The sequence below is a fragment of the Lupinus angustifolius genome, chromosome LG03, assembly GCF_001865875.1.
Source record: "Lupinus angustifolius cultivar Tanjil chromosome LG03, LupAngTanjil_v1.0, whole genome shotgun sequence".
Taxonomy (NCBI): domain Eukaryota; kingdom Viridiplantae; phylum Streptophyta; class Magnoliopsida; order Fabales; family Fabaceae; genus Lupinus; species Lupinus angustifolius.
The window spans coordinates 13,543,356-13,563,632 of NC_032011.1; the positions used below are offsets into that span (position 1 = coordinate 13,543,356).

General features: G+C 29.6%; 2 protein-coding genes across 3 annotated transcripts; both read left to right on the top strand.

The window, feature by feature from the left end:
- On the top strand, window positions 7,301-9,974 carry LOC109342345. The gene is made up of 4 exons (XM_019580346.1): window positions 7,301-7,460; window positions 8,019-9,256; window positions 9,372-9,457; window positions 9,751-9,974. The coding sequence occupies exons 1-4, from the start codon at window positions 7,301-7,303 to the stop codon at window positions 9,944-9,946; spliced, it is 1,680 nt and encodes a 559-aa protein (XP_019435891.1). The 3' UTR covers window positions 9,947-9,974.
- LOC109343428 lies at window positions 15,761-19,495 on the top strand. 2 transcript variants are annotated; one of them, XM_019581701.1, is made up of 6 exons: window positions 15,761-15,967; window positions 16,743-16,813; window positions 17,542-17,647; window positions 18,411-18,543; window positions 18,929-19,078; window positions 19,250-19,495. In XM_019581701.1, exons 1-6 carry the CDS (start codon window positions 15,906-15,908, stop codon window positions 19,271-19,273), a joined length of 546 nt encoding a protein of 181 aa, XP_019437246.1. In that variant the 5' UTR covers window positions 15,761-15,905; the 3' UTR covers window positions 19,274-19,495. The 2 variants fall into 2 exon arrangements, with proteins under 2 accessions (XP_019437246.1, XP_019437247.1); XM_019581702.1 differs by having other exon boundaries at window positions 18,929-19,066.

A 20,277-nucleotide genomic window follows, 5' to 3' on the forward strand; every position in this document is an offset into this window, starting at 1 on the left:
CTTGTACAAACTCTGAAGAACCTAATATAATTATTCTTTCTTATGAAGTTTACATCTTTGGGGTACATTATCCCCAATGAAGGAGTTTTATAGGTTTTATTGAAGAAGAATGGGTTTGAGAAACTAAAACTTAAATAAAAATGAAACATTGGTAAAAAGGTTATCATTGGACTCTCTCCCAAGTGAGAGATGGCGCTCAAACGATAAAAATTATCCAATCTTCCTGGAGAACTCTCGCTTAAGCGACACAAGCGAGCAAAAATTACTGGAGACTTCTCGTCCAAGTGAGAGTTGCCGCTCAAGCAAGGGCTCTGATAATCGATTATACCTAAACGTTAATCGATTATCACAGTTACAAGATAAAATTATTCGGACCTATCGCCCAAGCGAGAGCATGGAGCTCAAGCGATGAAAACAAGTCAAAAATTACTAGGACCTCTTCGCCCAAGCGAGGGATCTGATAATTGATTATACCTAAACGTTAATCGATTATCACAGTGACAACTACTCGAGTAATGTTCATCCATGGATAACCACTACATTACTCCACACATAGACATAACTTAAACGATATGGCTTAAGAAACCACACATACTTGATCCAAACAAACAGAAAATTGATTAAGTACAAGATTTCTTAATACCCAAAACAACTCCAAACTTTTAAGGTAGTTTAGGAGATCTGGATGTCAAATTTTGACACCACTATGTCATGATGTATTCTCTCCCACCTTAGATTGTCGAGTGAGTGATTCCCTTAAGTGTGAACGAGCAGGTTTTCCAACTTCAGAAGCTTCGGAAGCAAACACAAAAACAAATTAGTGATATTGCGAGTTACATTTTGCATGATAACCCTAAGGTAAAGACATCTTTTAACCTCTCATGGACTTAATCACTTTAATCTATATGGTCCAAGATTACATATTCTTGATCCATCCTTTATCATCTAAAGTCTTGTTTAAGAAAACAATCATTTTTAAAATAAGACTTTAACAAAGTTTGTACCTTTAACTTTAACACCAACTAATACTTTCATGAAGACTTTTTAAGCTATATTCACCACTTTAAGGTAAGTTTCTTAACCAAAATCAACACTTTAACTCAAGATCTCTTAAGTTACACTTACCACATTAAAGTAAGCTAACTCAATTGGATTCAATAAAACTCTACGGTCATCTCAACATATTTCATTCTATAGTAACCACAAGGGTTTATAGTGTTGATCACATAAGCAAGAATAACATATCAAAAGCTAACATTTTAAATCAAGATTTCTTAAGTTAAACTTATCACTTTAAAGTAGGCTTATCTTGACAACGTCCACATTATAACTATTATACCTTCTCACACTTCATAACACTTTAAGTTTATAAAGTCAAGACTTTTATAAGTCATCTTTTATCCCAGATCATTACTTAAACTTGGAAATCAAATGATATCATTTACTAATCAAACCCTTAACACATAATACTTTAAACAACATTTTTCAACAAAAAACTCATCATTTTCCTTAATATGGTTCACAACTTCACCAATGTGTCCAAGGGGTGTCATCCAACAACATTTCATTCTAGGTAATCACATGACTTTTTAGTGTTGATAACACATTCATTAAGCATACTAGCAACACTACTTTAACACTTTCAAATACACTTAAACTCCTAAATATTTTGGATTTCAAAAATAGAAAATAAACTTTTCCTAGACACATATAGGCTACGATCTTTAGGCCAAATGGCAAGGAAAAAGTTTTGGTTTTTCAACTTGTCATTAAACACATTAAAGTTTTCTTTGATGTACAAATCATCACCTTTAAACACATTCAAACACCGACATTAAATTTTCTAGCATTAAAATATAAAAATAAACTATTCTAAACTTGTCCAAGGCTATGGTTTTTCAAGCCAAAAACAAGTGGAAAAATCCAAACTTTACATGGAATCATGGTGGATTATGGTTACAACTCAGCCAAAAATCATGCCTGAGTATTGTCGGCTAAAACTCAGCCCAAGATTAAAAATCTCTTGAATTATGGTTACGTTTAGCACGTTGAAACTTGGATTTCAGAATGAAAAACATCTAGAGATGGGTTATGGACAAACTTGGTGTCTATTTTGGATTGAAATAATATTTCGAAGCCAATAACACATTCGGAATTCGATTCTGAGTTACAGAACTCAAAAGTCACATTTTGGGCCGAATTTAGGGTGAATTTGGGTCCAAAAGAGGCACGAAGACTTTCAGTCTCAGAAAATTATGAAAATTTATCATAAATTAGGAAATCACGGTACAAGACTAAAACTTAGCTAAGGTTTAGCCTAAATCAATACCAATTAGTTTCTAAAATTAATCATTTGTCAATTAAATATTTAATAAAACTCACACATAAAATCACGGTGTTACAACTAATGTCTTTATTTTTATTTACATTATATATATTGTTATTCATTATATGTATATGTAAATAATGAACTTTTAATGTATTAAAACTCTTCAATTTCAATCAAACTAAATATAAAGTCGGTCTATTAATATTTATAACAGTTAGTTTTAACTTACGATAAAAATTGAATTGAGATAATTGTGTTTCCAATATATTACATATTTAATTTTTTGGTTATAGATTACATGCAATTATGAACAATAAGTTTAAATTGGAGAGATGTTACTAACATATTCTTACCATCAATGCTATTTAAATTTGAAAATGTCGATTTAAATATCAAATGACTATTAAAACTGAAACTTGATCATATCTATTTCATAATTATGTAACAGATAAGGAATTCAATGTAAGAAAACTAATGATATAAAATGAAGATATAAATGTTAATTTATTCAAACAAAATTTAATTAAAAATAGTAACTAACTAGAAAATAAAAGTAAAATGATTATAAAATAAATATAATACTAAAAATAAAATATAAATAGAGAATAGCTTAATTGATTACTTCAGTTTAGTTTATGACTTTAGTTTTTATGCATTATTGATATAAAAAATTTCCTCTATTAATTAATTATATATCATTCTATGAATGACTTATGTAATAATTATTAATACAAGATTTATTGGTATTATAAAATGTATATACATTATTAATATCATTTTATATTTACATTATTCTAAGGGAATATTTTACATATCAACATAATATCTATTAATTCAAGTAAGGGTATATTGCACAAATAATTAATAGACTTAAAATAATTCATTGTAATTCAATAATGTTGGATAGATTTGATGTTTGTTTATATATTTCATACTTATGACATCTACGATTATGAATATTTAATTTGCATCGGTGAAAATTTACTAATTTATTTCTATGTTATTCAAATTTTAAAAAGTTGAAATATTATATTTGGATTTAAAAAGTAATGACTATTAAAACTGAATCATAATAATATCTAATTCATAATTATGTAACGTGGAAAATATTGAAAGTTAGAAAAGCTACCAAATATTCCATGTTTTACACATAGTTTTTGAATATAGATAAAAATAAAAAATAATTGTATAAAAGATTTAAAATAATAATCTAAAAATAAGATACAAAATGTTAATTTATTAAAACAAAATTATATTAAAAATAGTTACTAACTAGAAAATAAAAATAAGTAAAATTACAAAATAAATATATAATAGTAAAAATGAAAACAAAGATTTTGATCATATTATGAACTAAATTTTAATTTATTGCAACCATTTTGACTTGCATGTCTATTTTTTATTTCAACTCATACAATTATAATATTTATATTATAGTATTATATTATTACATGACTCTATTTAACTACAAAAACTGGATCATTCATTTAAATATGAATATTAAATACATTTTTCAATGTCAACTAAATCAATCTGTGCGAATCACACGAATATACTACTAGTTTATATTAAAAGAATATTGACTTATCTATATAAAATACAAACATACATTAGAGTAGATATATAATGTTAAAGATGAAGTTGACACAATCTCCCTCAATGTAATTGAGGAACACAATAAGTGGTTTGTGGGGGAGATGGATATCTATGATGGAGATTGATATAAGTGGGGTTTTGAAATTGATAATAGTCTAGTGGAATATTGTTTTTAAGGCTTCATGGATTGGGGGTCATAGAATATATACCTTCACCTTCAAGAGGAGGAGCTAAAAAATTGAATGGATGAGAGCTAAAAAAGTGAATGGATGAGAGCAATTAATTAAAAGGGTGATGAGAGAGGTAGAGGAGAATATTATATGGTTTTTAAACTAAAATGTTATGGCCATTGAATTTTAAAAGAAATTGAACTGATGAGATTTAGTATAATCTGTATAATTTAATCTGGGTATAAATCAATCCTCCTCATACGATTATTTCAAGATAAATTGTTTGATACAATATAATTATTTCATGACTATTTGACTGTTTATTTTGGTCCAAGACTATTAAATTAGGCTTAAATGTAATTTAGAAATTTATAGGAAGTAAGTTTCTCCATGACCAAGTAACTGCTTAGTTTTGAAGTGGGAATAAAATCCTTTGATTCTATTTCCTTAATAATCATGTATCTCATCTTAATATCCTTAAATGAGTGTGAAAATATGGAAATGTGAGACTGAGTTGTTTGACCACTTAATAAAACTAAGAAAATATTTGAAAATCCTAATTAAATAAAAATATTTTATTTCAAATTTAAAAACAATCTCATGGAAAAAATACAACTTTTCTCTATTTACGGTAAAAACTGGAAGGATATAAAAATAATTAGGAATTAAAATATGACTATATTATTAAAATGTTTTCCATAAATGTCAGATTAATATATATATTTATGTACCAAAAAAGATTAATATATAAATTGTAGTTTTTCTTTTTTCGTGCCCAATATAAATGTACTGATTTATAAAATATAATTAAAATTTTAATATTCGTTCAAATGACAACTTATCTGTGCAATAATACCAAATGGAAGTTGATTTATAACGCTCACCTTGATCTCCAAGTATCATATATGGTAAAATATAAGATACAAAAAAAAGTTCAACATATAATATAATGGAAGAGATAACTACTACATACCTGAAAAATGAGATTGATTTATTATCCATGGAATGAAATTATATATAAAGTCAAAAGTAATATGCAAAAAAAAAAACAGAACAACATATAATGGAAGAGATAACTACATACCTAAAAAAGAAAGATTAACTCATTATTCATGCAATAAAATTATACATTTAATTAACGACATAATTAGAGATGAAAATATGTCATATTAGACTTTACTTTAAATAGACCTAATTTATATAATACATAGTAGTATGGGTATCATCTACTTAAAAAAATTTAAGGCACAAACCTACCCTTACTAAAAGCTCAGCTTGATCTGCAATATTATTTACAAATATATTCCATTATAAGACTTTTAAATGCATCAACAATTTTGCCTTTGAAAAACCTAATGGTCTGTTTTTAAATAAGTTTATTAGCTTTAATAATTAAATTATATTTGTGTATATTTTGTATATTGAAATTTATATATAATATTTTTAGTTATATTAAAATAATATAATATAAATATATAATATAATTAAATAGGTCAGTTTGTTAAATTTAATATATTTTTTAGATTAGTAAGTCTAATTTATTAAGCTAAAAAGCTTTTTAAAAAGTCTTATTCGGACCTTTAAGGATAAAAAGACACGTTATAGGCTAAATACTTCTGATAAGCAGCTTGAAATGTTTCAACCCTCACGACGATAATGTGATATAATTCCATTTTACATGATTTTTCAATGTATAATATGCAATAGTGTTATAGAATCAAACCCATTCCATTTTCTATTATTAATTTACTATAACAATTCAATATTCAAATACACCGTTCATAGAAGACTCATTAATATATTAAATAATTCAAAGTGATTAAGCATTCAACATGTTTTGGAAGTTTTTAGCCATATGACAGTTTTTATTTACTAAGATTATGTAGCTACAAAGCTGGTTGTTAGTAGTTACCAATGAATGCAAAAGAAAGGAGACTCTGATTTAAAAGAGGTTGACTATACATCTTCTAAGCAGTTTTCACATTCCATGTGGTATGCATCTTATCCCATTTGATTCTTTCACTAATCTCAATTAGATATCTTCATTTTATGACCTTTCCAAGGACCAAATTCACTACTTCTCAATCCCAAAGGTGACACAATTCAATGTTTCTTATTTATCTTTGCTGTGTTATTTGCACCCCACAAGTAATTCTTGTGTTATTTTGATGACCTTTTGAGATTTTATGCACTTTCAGTTCTTATAGTCCTATGTAGCATGATCCCTTATAGTATAGTGCCTGTTATATTTTAATTTTGTTTTAGTTCAGTGGTGCTAGAAGAAGGATTGTAGATTCAAATGGTTAAATGATTTGAGATATAATATTATGAGATTATTATAGTCAAAATTAATTGGTGAGTGTTGATTGTAACAGTGTTTATTATGTTGCTTCATTTTGAATTGGAGTAATTTTTATCGGGTTTTTGTTTTTTCTAACTGTTTAAACAGAGAAAATAACATTGTCATCTTACTGTGTCATATTGGTCAAAACATATCATTTAGTATCATTTAAATAATTAGCTAATTGTAAAAGTATTATACACGCTCATCAAATATGTATTATTCACCATCCATTCATAATTTATACTTAAGAGAGTGAATGATAATTAAATGTAATTAATAGATAATATAGTGATAATATAAAAATTTATTTCATTTTCATTGTATGCAGTTTTTCTCTTATAAAAGATCACACCATAGTTGTGGTACACGAATTGTACGACATGTTATGCATTGGAAAAAAAGTCATGTCACTTTCGTTTTAGGTGGCACGTTAGAGTATTCTTTTGCTTCACTTGAAGATTGAACTTTTTTCTTTCATTGGTGGGAGTGGCAAAGTTTTATTTTACTGCATTAACTTTTCAGTTTTTATGTGTTTCTTATTTTTGAATATATATGCCCTTAAAATGTTGTGAACCCACGTAGAGATTTCAGAGCCTTATTTTATTTGTGGCACTTTGCTCAACAGAAAAGTTAACTAAAAATAGTTTATTTTATAATAGTTTAAACTGATATTGGAATAACATTTGACTTATATGAATGTGAATGAATATATATGTATTATATGTTTTGAAATGAAGTAGCAAAATTAATGTAAATATAAACACAACTTTAAATGATTGTGTATCTTATTGTGAGCTTACTGACGGAAAAGCTGTGTTTTCTGATGCAGGGTAGTTGCATTGAATTAGATTTTGATGAACAATGCAGAGATCACGTAAAGCTCTTCTGAAAAGAAGGACTATAGAGAAGACTTCAAGTGAGAGAAACTATTTCTACAAAGTTTCTTTGTCATTGGTTTTTGTTCTGTGGGGTCTTGTCTTCATCTTCAGGTTATGGATAAGTTTTGGCCATGATGATAGAGGTATTTCCTTTGTTTTCTTTTTAGCCATTGAGGTATATGCTGTGAATAAAATAGCAGTATTTAGGATTGTATATCTCTGCAATTAACGTTTTTTCCTACTATATAATATGAATATCGTGTTGCATAGTGAACATGTAAACAATCGCTCCACTTGCGGGGTAAGGTTGCGAAGATCTATTCTTCTCAGATCCCACTAAGTGAAAGCCTCGTGCATTAGGCTGCAAAATATAATGAATATTGTATGATTAGTTAGTGAGGACTATAGTTATATAATTCTCTCATTTACCGTACGTACCATGTACTAGAGTTATCGTATTGCATCTACATATCAAGTTTATGTCTTATAAAATTAATGTAAAAAATGATGAACCACTTGAACCAAGTAACTATACACTCACAATGTAGGAGGTAAATATGGTGAGGACAAACAATTAAGTACCAATTCATATTGCTTTGCTGACTTGCATTTTAAAAAACATAAGAATGCATATGCACCTCTCTCCAAATGTGTGTAGTCTATCCTTATTAGTTAGTATATTTATGTTATTTTATATGCAGATGGGTCTGGAGTGCTTCCAATTGGTGTATCAAATAGGAATAAATATAACCACACAAAGTGTAGAAACACTAACTATGCATATGAATATTTGACTAAAGAAATTGATGTTTACGTTCCTTCTGAGTATTTCTGCTCTAATGGTGCTAAAATTGATGGTTTTGTTGGAGAGTCAATTCCAATTGAAGAAATCTTAGCCTATGCTGAACCTTATGACAAATTAAATTACAATTCTCCTTTTAGAGAGAAACATGAAGCTGAGACATCTGAATCTAGTGCTAAACATGAAAATGATGTGCAAAAATATGATCACTTGTCTAAGGCCTTTCCTCTTGGTATCGACGAATTCAAGAGCAGGGCGATCGGTCCGAAAATTAATTCAGGAATTGGTATATCTGGGAATGTAATACATAGAGTAGAGCCTGGTGGTGCAGAATACAACTATGCTTCAGCATCAAATGGTGCAAAAATTTTAGCCTCAAATAAAGAATCCAAAGGTGCTTCTAATATCTTAAGCAGAGACAAAGACAAGTATCTCATAAATCCATGTTCTTCTGAAGAGAAATTTGTGATTATAGAACTTTCAGAAGAAATCTTAGTAGATAAAATAGATCTAGCAAATTTTGAACACCATTCTTCTAATTTAAAAGATTTTCAATTGCATGGTAGTTTGCTCTATCCAACAGATAATTGGGTTTTCCTTGGAAATTTTACTGCCTCAAATGTGAAGCAGGCTCAAAGTTTTGTTCTTAAGGAGCCTAAATGGGTTAGATACCTTAATTTGAATCTTCAAAGCCGCTATGGTTCAGAATTTTATTGCACATTGAGCATAGTTGAAGTTTATGGTGTGGATGCTGTTGAGAAAATGCTGGAGGATTTGATAAACACACAAGACAATCCTAACTATTCTGAGGGTGTTAATGATGTTTTGAAAAATAGTTTAAGAGGGATCAAACTTGAACATGCTTCAGAAATTTCTTCTGCAAAAGAATATTCTTTAAATAGAATTGTTCCTAGTCAAGTTGGAAGAATGCCAGGGGATACTGTTCTTAAGATTTTGATGCAGAAAGTTCATTTTCTAGACATAAATTTATTTGTTTTGGAACAGTATCTGGAGGACTTAAATCCAAGATATCTCAATATTTTCAGAGCATATAGTAAAGACATTGGAGAAAATGATATAATTCTGAAGAAGACCAAAAAAAACATTAGAAGTTTCCATGACCTAGTGGATGTTACAGTATGTTACATTTCTTCCTGAATATTTTTGGCTACATTTTTTTTACTATAATCATATAACATCAGTATAATTTTACTTTCCATTAATTTATAGAAATTATTTGTTGTCCTTGCAGATGAAAGATGTAACAGATTTTGATTCTTGGAAATCCCATATTTCCATGCAGTTGGGTAATGTGCTCAATGACAATTATGATTCTAGGTGAGCGTTTAAGATCATGCCCCTAATTCATAAAGTATTTTCCTTTAATTTGATTTATTATATTTTCTATTGATACTTATAAGAGTGAGTATTTATGGGAAAACTAAAAATCTCACATCATCACAAAATACAAAATAACCCATTTCCATGAATATTATTCCGTTAAGTATCTTTAATATGCACCTTTGGTACAGAATAAGATAAAATCCTTGATTTATTTGTCAATATGAACATTGCTTTGTTTTCACCATTCATGCTATTGATTATCTAACCTCTTTTTATAATTGATGCAGATATGAGTTTGACAAGATCGATGAAAATAAAGTATTTTTGGAAAACAATGGTGTAGTGGTGTTTTGTGTTTGTGTTATTTTTTCAGTGCTTGCTATATTAAAGCTATTTCTGGTTATGGCTATGAAGATTTTTGCAGTACTAAGTTTCAATACATCAATTAACTCTAGGAAATTTTGTGAAGGTAGCTCTTCTTAGTTTCTCCTGTTATTGAGTTGTAGCATTATTATTTTCATATTAATTTTATGATTTTTTGTTGGTGAAAAGTGATTTTGTACAACAGTTTCACCTAAAACAAATTAAATAAGATTAATTATTTTTTTCTTGCATGTTACTTCTTGTCAAACAAGCCAGAATGTTAGATAAAATCATTGAAAACATTTTGATTGTGTAAGTAAGAATATTATCGTCATTTTGGTTTGATTAATCTATGAAGAAAGAGTGTAGTGAAAATTTTCATCCCATGGCAAAGATGTCCACCTAAAAGTATTACATGAAAAACTTTAATCAGGTCTATACAAAGTAGACTTAATTAATATTCAAGTTAGAGGTATCTTCCAAGGGAGTTAATCATAGTTAAGTTGGAAAAATCCACATATAACCGTGAATTAGATATTGTTATGGTTTTTTATACATAAGACTTGAACATGACTTGGATTCAATTTTTCTCATAAGGAAACAAAAATGTGTCACAGGTTCAACTACTCAGTCTGTTAATATGCATAACTTCATATATTTAAATTGATGAAGAGAAATTTTTAGTCCCATGGCAAAGATGTCCACCAAAACGTATTACTTGAAAACTTTAATCAGGTCTATACAAAGTAAACTTAATTAATATTCAAGTATAGTCTAGTGGTATAAGGTTTCGTTAGATCCTCAGGATAACCAAAAGTTTAAGAGTTCGATTCTTATAAATAATATTTGTTGAGAGGGACAGTCACATACCCAAAAAATATTAGTTCTTTATTGAAAAAGTAAATATATCCTTAATAGTACCAAAAAAAATTAATATAGGTATATTCATAGGAGTTAATCATAGTTGAGTTGGAAAAGTCCACATATAACTCAATTAGGAACAATCACCTATTCCAACAAATTTGGTATAGGTAAGGTACAACAATAGTAATCATACTTATTAATTTAGATAGACATGACTTTTCTAAATTGTAGTGTTTTCAGTATTAGTTTGAATATAATACATGTATATCTAATATAATTATATGATTTAATTAGTAAATAATTGGTTAAACAGCTATTTAACTGTATCAATATACCTTGGTTGTTTTGATAATGAATACTTTATTAATAACACTCTTTTAAACCATCTGTTATCATTAACTAAATTTTGACTTTAATCAATCCGTGTATAATTATATAACCTAAATTTATTTTTATTATAATTTTCATGTGATAGTTATTCTCATTATATTATATTATATTATATTATATATATATATATAAATATGTATTTTCTTACGACCTTAAACATTTTAGGAGTGGAGATTTAAAGATATTATGAAAATGAAAAAAAATGGAGGAAAAAAGCCTATAAAATGACCAAGTATCTTGAATACAACTCAGCTATAAAGACTAACAAGGTATTGATCTAGTTGTGTAAGATTTCACTATATCCTAAAGTTGAGAGTTCGATTCCTGTGAGCAATATTTGTTGAGAGGTGCAACCATGAACCAAAAAAAGATTAGTTCCTTAACTAAAAAGTGATGAGATATATTTGGTAGTATTAGAGTCAAGTCATTAACACATGAATGCACGGTCAAGCTTGGTCACCTTCGCCCATCAGCAACACAGTCAGGACGCACCAGAAATACACGGTCAAGGCACACCAGAATTACACGATCAGGGCGCACCAGGCGCACCAGAATTACACGGTCAGGGCGCACTAGGCGCATCAGAATTACACGGTCAGGGCGCACCAGAAGCATCAAGCGCACCAGGCGCACTAGAAGCACCATGCGCACCAGAAGCATCAGGCGGACCAGGCGCACCAGAAGTATCAGGCGGACCAGGACATGAGCATGGTCAGGCTGCATCAGGATACATTAGCACCAGACACAGGCTTGGGCGGACTAGCAGATTGATGCACCAAGCACAGGCACAGAGACAAGATCAGGCGCACATATTGGCACACATGATGGGGCACCAAATGGTGCACCAGTTAGCTTTCCCTACTCGGTCATCACAGACCCCATGGGACACCAAAAGTGTTTTTAGCAAACCAAATTCAAGCTCTATTGAACCTTCCTTAACACATGTGCATTATTATTAAGCACATGCCTTTTACTTAGTCAAAAGTTAGTTAATTCGGTTTAGTTAGTTAAATTGAATAGGTAGCTTATTTCTCAAGCAAGGTCATCCATTATATATATGACCCTTGCATCAATGTAAAAGAAAATTAAAACTTCTTCTAATCAATAAACATGAGGTATATTCAAGTTACAAATTGCTTTAGGTAGTACCGAAAAAACCTGGCTTTTAAGTACAACAATTTAAGACATTTGAAACAACCATCTTAGTTATTTCTATTCTCAACAAAACTTCATCGGGCTCCGTGCATTTAGCAATGAGCTTTATTTTAAAGCATATACCCCTAATATAAAGACGACCTCATTCAAATTGTGGGGTTTCACGTGAATAAAAGCTACAAAGTTCTAAAGCATTTTCTTTCTTTCTTCCCTTCCATCAAGGGTGTTTAGAAGATTGAGAAACGGTTATGAGCTAATGGCTAAACGGTTATTTGGAGGCTATATTGGACATGGGTTAAGGTTTGTATATTTTGCCCTCTCTATATAATTGAAAACTATAATGCTCACATTTTTTAACTACTTCCTACCAAAAACTGTATGAAGAACAAAGCTAACAAGCACCTAGGTCAATCACATTATTGCATGTTGTTACGTATCAAATTGATTTATATTTTACATCTATTTTAAGCTATTTTTACAATTTAATCAACTCAAATAATTGAAAATGTAATTATATATAGTTAAAAACTCATGATTGGCTAAGTATTATTCCCAAGTGGTTTTGTATGCTTAATCCGGACAAGAGTAGAAAATTCTAAGTTTTTGAGCAAAACTCGATCAAGTACAACACAAAGGTCACACTCAGCAAAAATGACAGCTTATAATAGTTGAGTTGAGCGTCTATTGTCTCGAATACGCGCAAATCATAGGTTGAGCCTAATGGATGGTTCGCTCAACGCAAGAAATCACGCTGAGCGCAGTCTGGTCTGTCCAAGAGTCACACCCAGCCAGGTGGATCCCACACTAAACGCACAGGCGATGCACTAAGCGCAGAGACCAGCATCAGAAATGTATTTAAAGGCATCAAGACCACTCCAAACAGACACACTCCCACTTCGAATTGTAATCTCGCTTTAGCTAAATTTTAAAGAGTTTAGCTTACTTAATTCATTGAATCATAGGTGATAATCGATACTCAATTGTGTGTGGTTCTACCGTCCTATAAATATATTATCCCGACATACTTACATTGATGAGTAGTTAAGCACTTCATAGTTGGGTTGAATGTAGCACAATCATAATGTATACTCTTTGATTCAAATTAACCCATGAAGTTTGATTCCATTTGAGTTTTGTCTTTACTTAATACTTGTTTTTAGTTTGGTCAACTCTTTGCATGATCTTTGAATATGTGTTTAAGTTTACGCCTTGTTCTAAACTTACTTAATTCAACAAAGAGTGCATTTGCTAAACTTAAACTTGTATTATTTGTCATATCATGCACTTCACTTTTTGCTATTTAGACATAGAACTAATATTGAGATTTTATAACTCTCAAACTAATTAACATATGTTACTATATATAGAGATGTGTTTGAAGGTTTATAAAACTAAATTTTTTCATCGTAATTACTACACATATAACTATTTTTGGTAAAGTGCTAGTATAGACCAAAACATTGGCGACTAGCACATTTGAGGTGTTGCATTTTACTTAACTTGCATGCATGAATCACTAGACATAGGGGCATGATTTTGCAACTCATATTTCTTATTCTTATGTATCAAAGTTGTTAGACATAGGGCTTTCTTGCATAAATGACCAACTGACTAAGACACTACTAGTTAATCATATTGAGGTGATTATATGGATAAAATGTTCTAAATGGTATGAAACAAATAATCAAGTGTATATTGAGAGTGAGTGTGAAGTTCAACATTATCTATATTTATCATTATAAATTACATTCGAAGTGTTTGTGTCAACAAACAATCAACCTAAATTACATAAATGAGCTTAAACGGTAAACATTAACTGAAAGGCTATAATTTTAGCAATTCCATGTGGAGACGATAAAAACTTATTCTATCTTATTTGCAACACCGAATGTGTAAAATTTTACCCTTCTTTATCGGTTAGCACATCCTGCCATACTTATATGGTGCTTAGTACATTATTATTAGAATATTACCTTTGTGATAAACATGTTATGTGATACATAAACTAAATGTATTATGCACTATCTCAAGGAGGAGTAATGTAGACTTCTTCATATAAATCAATGTGTATAAAAGTATTATTAAGGTCTAATAGTCCTAAAAACCATGACTTGAAAAGTAAAAACTAAACTTATTATGGTTATTTTTGCTAGTGAGAAAGTGTCAAAATAATCAACACCTCCCATAGACACATTTTCTTTCAATGGTTAAACCCACTTACCACTCAAAATAATCAACACCTCCTTCCTAACTTGGCAACAAGCCTGGTTTATATCTTACAAGGGTTAAACCCACCTATGGAAGAGGAACTAGGGACCATGTTTGATTTTGTGCAAGAGCTTGCAATTATACCTTCATGAAATCTTATCAATATGAAAATTGTGAAGCTTATTTATAATTGAACGGTTCTTCAGAAGGGGTGACAACTAAAAAAATTTATTACAAAGTGGGAGATTATACTTATAAATTTCATATTCATCAGTTCAACTAGAAAATCAGTTTTCATATGGGTAAGAATGGTAATTATATTAGACATATAATTAAATTGGTTTAAACTATATTATATTGTATCAGTTAAAATTAGTTTATATATGGAAAAAAAATTATAATTTTTAAAATAACATATTAAGAATTTAAATCTTAAACCTCATAGTTATTTTTAATAAGTTAAAACATTTCAATAACTGAGTTATACCTTACAAATTATTATATTTATATATAAATTTATTATAATATATATAACTTAATTAACATAAAGTATAAGAGAAAAAATATATGCACCAACATTATAACGAGTTATATATATTATAACTGTATCATCTATTATTTATATCTAATCATCGTTGATTCTTCAAAAAATACAAATGAATAATATAATGATTATGGATAAATTTTTATACTAACAATATATAGATATTAAATTCAAAGTATAATAATCAACCACGGATCAAATCATGAGTAAATACTCTCATATTTCTTTATATTACCAATTTAATCTTCAAAAATTGAAAAACTTAAAATAATGTTTAAAAATTTCAAATGTAAATTAAACTAATTTTTTTTGTACCAAATTAATCTCTATTATATGTTAGAAAATATGTTAAAAATAATTAATTTGATACATGTCTTAAACTTTTAGGACAATTTTTTAGTTTTTCAAATTGTGAGCAAAACTAATAAAATCGAAAAAAAACATATAGAATAAAATTGGTATATAGTGTTGTAAATTATGGTACTATTAGAGTTGATAGCTATTAATATTTAACAGCACTGCTTACTATATTTCTATGAAAAAAATATATATATATAGACAGTGTAAAGATTTTTTACATTGTCACTATATCATTCACCATTAATTTTTAGTTATTATTGACTTTTAAATAAAAGTATTATAAATAAATAGTGGATAACACACTTATGTATAAATCTTTTACACTATTAGTGCACATAGGCTCTATTTCTATTCCATTTTCAGTAATAGTAAATAATAAATAATACAAGAAATGTTCTTTTTCTTCTAATTTTGTTAACTTGTTTTATGGATCGAATTTGGGGTTTCTTGTAGTGAGAGAATATCTGATTCCCTTATCTAGAAGATTGGATCTCAATTTAGAGGAATACCCTTCAAAGTTAAAAGTTAAAAGTTGAAACTTAGGAGGAAGATTAGAAGATGGGAATGGGCGATTGGTTCCAGAATAAGATCACTGATCCTCTTCTCTCCATTCTCCGCAGGTACTAATGCACTGTCATTCAAAGTTTTCATTTTCCCCAGCTCTGATATACTATTCATCCATACCATTCACTAATGGGTCTGATTCATCTGCAATTTCTTCTTTGTTTATGGTTATCAGCAATCTAGAGTGGTAATATTATTTTAATTGAAATTACCCTGAATCTTCTCTGTTTAATTTTCTAATGCAATTGTTAGATGAGTGAGTCTGACACAACGGTAAGGTTGTTTGCCTTGTAACATGGGTCATTGTTCAAATCCCGGAAACAGTCTCTTCGTTTGCGTGGGCAAAGCTGGTTACATCTACCTGTTTCTGTATGCATTAGGTGTTAGTCTTGTGCAATGGACTGCCCTTTTAAAGTACAAGCCGACCCCAGGTAGGGGGAGATTAAGGCTTGTTGTCCTTGTTGTTGAATGATTAGATGGAATCTGTTTTTAAATGCTGATAATTGTTTTCAATTGTTAATATTTCTTATTTCTACAAAAGAGTGTTGATGATTTACTTTTTTTTCTTTTACAAAAGAGTGTTGTATATGACATCTTATTGATGTTTAATTTTGTTAAGTTATGTTTGTATTTTTTAATAAACTAAGAATAGGAGTGTGTGGAGGTTGTATGATTTTATTCTTCATCTCCATCTTATTTAAGCCCAAAGTTGGAAATTTTGTTTTATGGAATCAAGTTTTTCATTTGGAAATCTTTATCTGTTTATTACATTTTTTATTCAATTAGACTTCTAAAGACAACTAAAGTTAGTTAATTTCTCTATTCTTTCAGAGGTGCTGAGCCGAAGCAGTTGGCTTTCTCTGCTGCTCTTGGCTTTACAATGGGAGTATTTCCTATATGTGGTATGTTGTAATTAACTTACCTGGAAATATGCTGCGATTTATGTTGGAACCCAATTAAAGAGAGATATACATTTTTTTTTCTCAACGTACAATCTTCATCATGTTGCAGTGTGAATTTGATTTTTACTTTTGGAACTACGATCTTTATTGTTTCTATCCATGTTGATTGGATAGCATAGTGTTTGGTGTTCAGCGTTCATGCTTAGCAACTTCACAATTTTTGATGGATTTTCCCATTGACTTCAAATGTAATACCATATCCGAGATCTCCAAATAATGGAAACCCTTCTCCCATTATTCTCGGGTGAATGAAAATTCTAACAAACTATGGGCAACATCTGAAGGATAACATATTATTCTGTTTTTGGGATAAATGTAGAAAATTACTATGCAGAGCATCTGCTATATATTTGAGTCCTAATGGTAGAAAAGAATGATAACATCTTAAACATGATTATTATTTTCTAAGTCTGTAGGCATCCTAGAGAGGGCAACGACATTCAATATGTTATTAGTGATAGAACCAATTCGAAAGTATTTCAAGATGGGGATGCAACTACATATGTGTTGGTTTAAGATTAAACTGATTAATGTATCAAATTATCAACATTAAAAAGATGAAGAATATGCTTTAAGGAAGATGTTTAAGAAAGTATAATGAAATGCCATGACATTGAATGTGGTAGTTCTGCTACAATTTGTGAGATATACTAATGTTTATCAAATAGGTGTCACTGTATTTCTCTGCGTGATGGCTATTGCATTGCTTGGATCATTTTGCCATGCTCCAACCGTGATGCTTGCAAACTTTATTGCTACTCCAATTGAGTTAAGGTACTTTGCATTCAGTACTATCTATTTGCATCTGTTTTCCGTCTTTATTGTGAATCATTATACCTGTATTTTGTTATGTTACAATCAAGATATTTTTATGAAAATATATGTTAAACAACTTCTTTATGACTCAAGTTTTTTAGGAGGTTCCTTTTTCTTAAAAAAATATTTCTTGTGAAAAATAAATTTTATTTTTTTCAAATCCAATTGTATCCTAGGAGGACAAATAGAGGCTCCAGTGAAAGTGGATCAGATGGAATATAGTTTGATTGGAAAGACTGGAGGAAATTAGGAAAACGCAAAACCTACGGAAACTTTACAGTTATACCATTAAAAAGTCCTTACTTTGAATGGTTTGATTTAATTATTTTTTATAGATCTTAATGGGATGAGTTGATCCATATAGCCAACTATACCTAGTCGAATGAAGCTTGGTGATTGTTGTATTAGGAGTTGAGATTTAAGTTGGGTTACACAATATACATGGTGCAAATCATTTTAATACAAATACAATGGTTTTACTTTTAGAAAAAGGGTTCCTATATTGTGTATTAATATTGTTCTGTAAATAAATGGAAATATAAGACTTTTTTAAGTTATGCTCATGTCTTTTCATATCCCTGTTTTGTCATGTGTTGGACATTTCAAGTCCTTTTCCTATTCCTGGGTCAATGTTGACTTGTTTCATAGTTGATTATAATGTTGATTTTGTTCTAGTGAACAACTTTCATATTCCTAATTTATAATTTATTTGGTATTTCAGTCTTGTTGTACCCTTTTTACGCTTTGGTGAAACTATCACTGGTGGATCACATTTCCCTTTAACATCGGATGCTTTAAAGAAGGTTCTTACTGGTCAAGCTTCGCAAGAAGTCCTATTAAGTGTTGCACACGCGGTAGGTCCCTAATATGATATTTTCTCGTGCATTTGCATCAAGAAGACTGATCGATAATATCTATAGATGCTTATATAAAACTCAAAATTGAAGTATCAATATCTTCCTTTCTCTCGCAAATGTAATTTTGCCCTTTTTTTTATGTTAATAGGTATCAAGAAGTTCAGATGTCGTGCATAAACTTTGTTTCATGTTAGGATTCTAAAATCATGTGATATTTCTGTTTCGCTAGCTTGCTTCAATTACATCATGTTTTTAGTCATCACAAAATGTCTTTCTGCTTGAATCCCTATTTTGCCTTTTGCAGGATCAATGTTTGATTTCATTTCCACAGTTTGCACAACGATAACATTCGAAAACTATTTGTTTATTGAACTTTTTGCAGTTATTAGGGTGGCTGGCTGCATCACCATTTATTTTGGGAGCATTATATATATTACTTATACCATGCTTCAAAATTCTGGTTCTTAAATTCTCAAGTGTTCCTTTGAGTCCAAAGAAGCCACTCCATTCACACTCCGAAGTAAGGCTGAAGGTAAGGGATGTTTAACAAAATATCAACAAGACCATTGTCACTAAATCTACTTAGAAATAGTGACTAGTCATTTATATGTTCTTTGGTGTCACAAGTTGTACATATTAAATGTGTGACAGTTTATAATGCTTGAGATTGATGTATCCTATGTTGTGATGTAATTACCATTAGCTGTTGGACAGTTCAAGATCATGAGTAGATGGGATTTCAATTTCTTCAGAAGCAGGTTCATAAAGGTAATTTAAGCAGTATAGCTAGTTAACACTGAAGTGATATTAGTAGTTTTCAAATTGTAATGTAATAATGTTATTTTGACAACAAATTGTGTTAAGTTTAAGTTGTCCTTTGGTGTTTTTAAATGAGTTTTTGGAGATGTTTGTAGAGAGATAAAAGATGAAAAATAAATGAAAGACTGAGATAATTTGATTTGTTGTAAGATAAGTTGTTAGATTTAGATTTAAATTAAACTATTGATTATCAATATACGGTCATTTGTGAGTTGTATTTGGGGAAGATGCATGACTATTGCATAACAATATATGGCCATTTGCGTATATCGATCTTTCGTAGACTCCGATACGCAACTCCGGTACATATGTTGTCCTTTTTATAGGGTATTGGTTATGTATTCATGTGAATCAGTGTTATAAAGGTATTGGTTAAGGAATGGAAGAAGAGAAAGTCTATGTTGGAAATCCAAATCCGTTAGTATTTGTATTACTAAATAAGCTTAGTTATGATTTTGGTCTCTGTGAAAGGACAGTGACTTTTGGATTTGGTTCCTGCCATGATAACACTGGATTTGGTTTCCCCCTCCACAAGCCCAAAGATTTCTAACCTATGCTTCACACTCTACATTAGGTTGGAAATGAGCTGAACCGAGTCGAACCAGAGTTCAGCTCGATAAGGATTGGTTCGGCTCGAAACTCGACTCGAGTACGAGTTATTTTTTTAACTCGAGTTCGGTTCATTTAAAGTTTGCGAACTGTTCGGCTCAGTTTAATTAGTTCATTTGGACAACTTAAATAGTTAATTAATTTTTTTTAAAAATACTACAATTTCTTTTATACATATAAATATAACTATCTTTATATATATAATAACAATAAATATAAAAAATAATGTATGAGTTATAATAAACATAAAAATTAGTTTATATAATATATATATATATATATATATATATATATATATATATA

Coding starts and splice junctions, on each gene's coding strand:
- LOC109342345 (XM_019580346.1), top strand. CDS start 7,301: ATGCAGAGATCACGTAAAGCTCTTCTGAAAAGAAGGACTATAGAGAAG. Junction 7,461..8,018: donor TTTTGGCCATGATGATAGAG/GTATTTCCTTTG, acceptor TTTTATATGCAG/ATGGGTCTGGAGTGCTTCCA. Junction 9,257..9,371: donor ATGACCTAGTGGATGTTACA/GTATGTTACATT, acceptor TTGTCCTTGCAG/ATGAAAGATGTAACAGATTT.
- LOC109343428 (XM_019581701.1), top strand. CDS start 15,906: ATGGGAATGGGCGATTGGTTCCAGAATAAGATCACTGATCCTCTTCTC. Junction 15,968..16,742: donor CTTCTCTCCATTCTCCGCAG/GTACTAATGCAC, acceptor CTATTCTTTCAG/AGGTGCTGAGCCGAAGCAGT. Junction 16,814..17,541: donor GGGAGTATTTCCTATATGTG/GTATGTTGTAAT, acceptor TTTATCAAATAG/GTGTCACTGTATTTCTCTGC.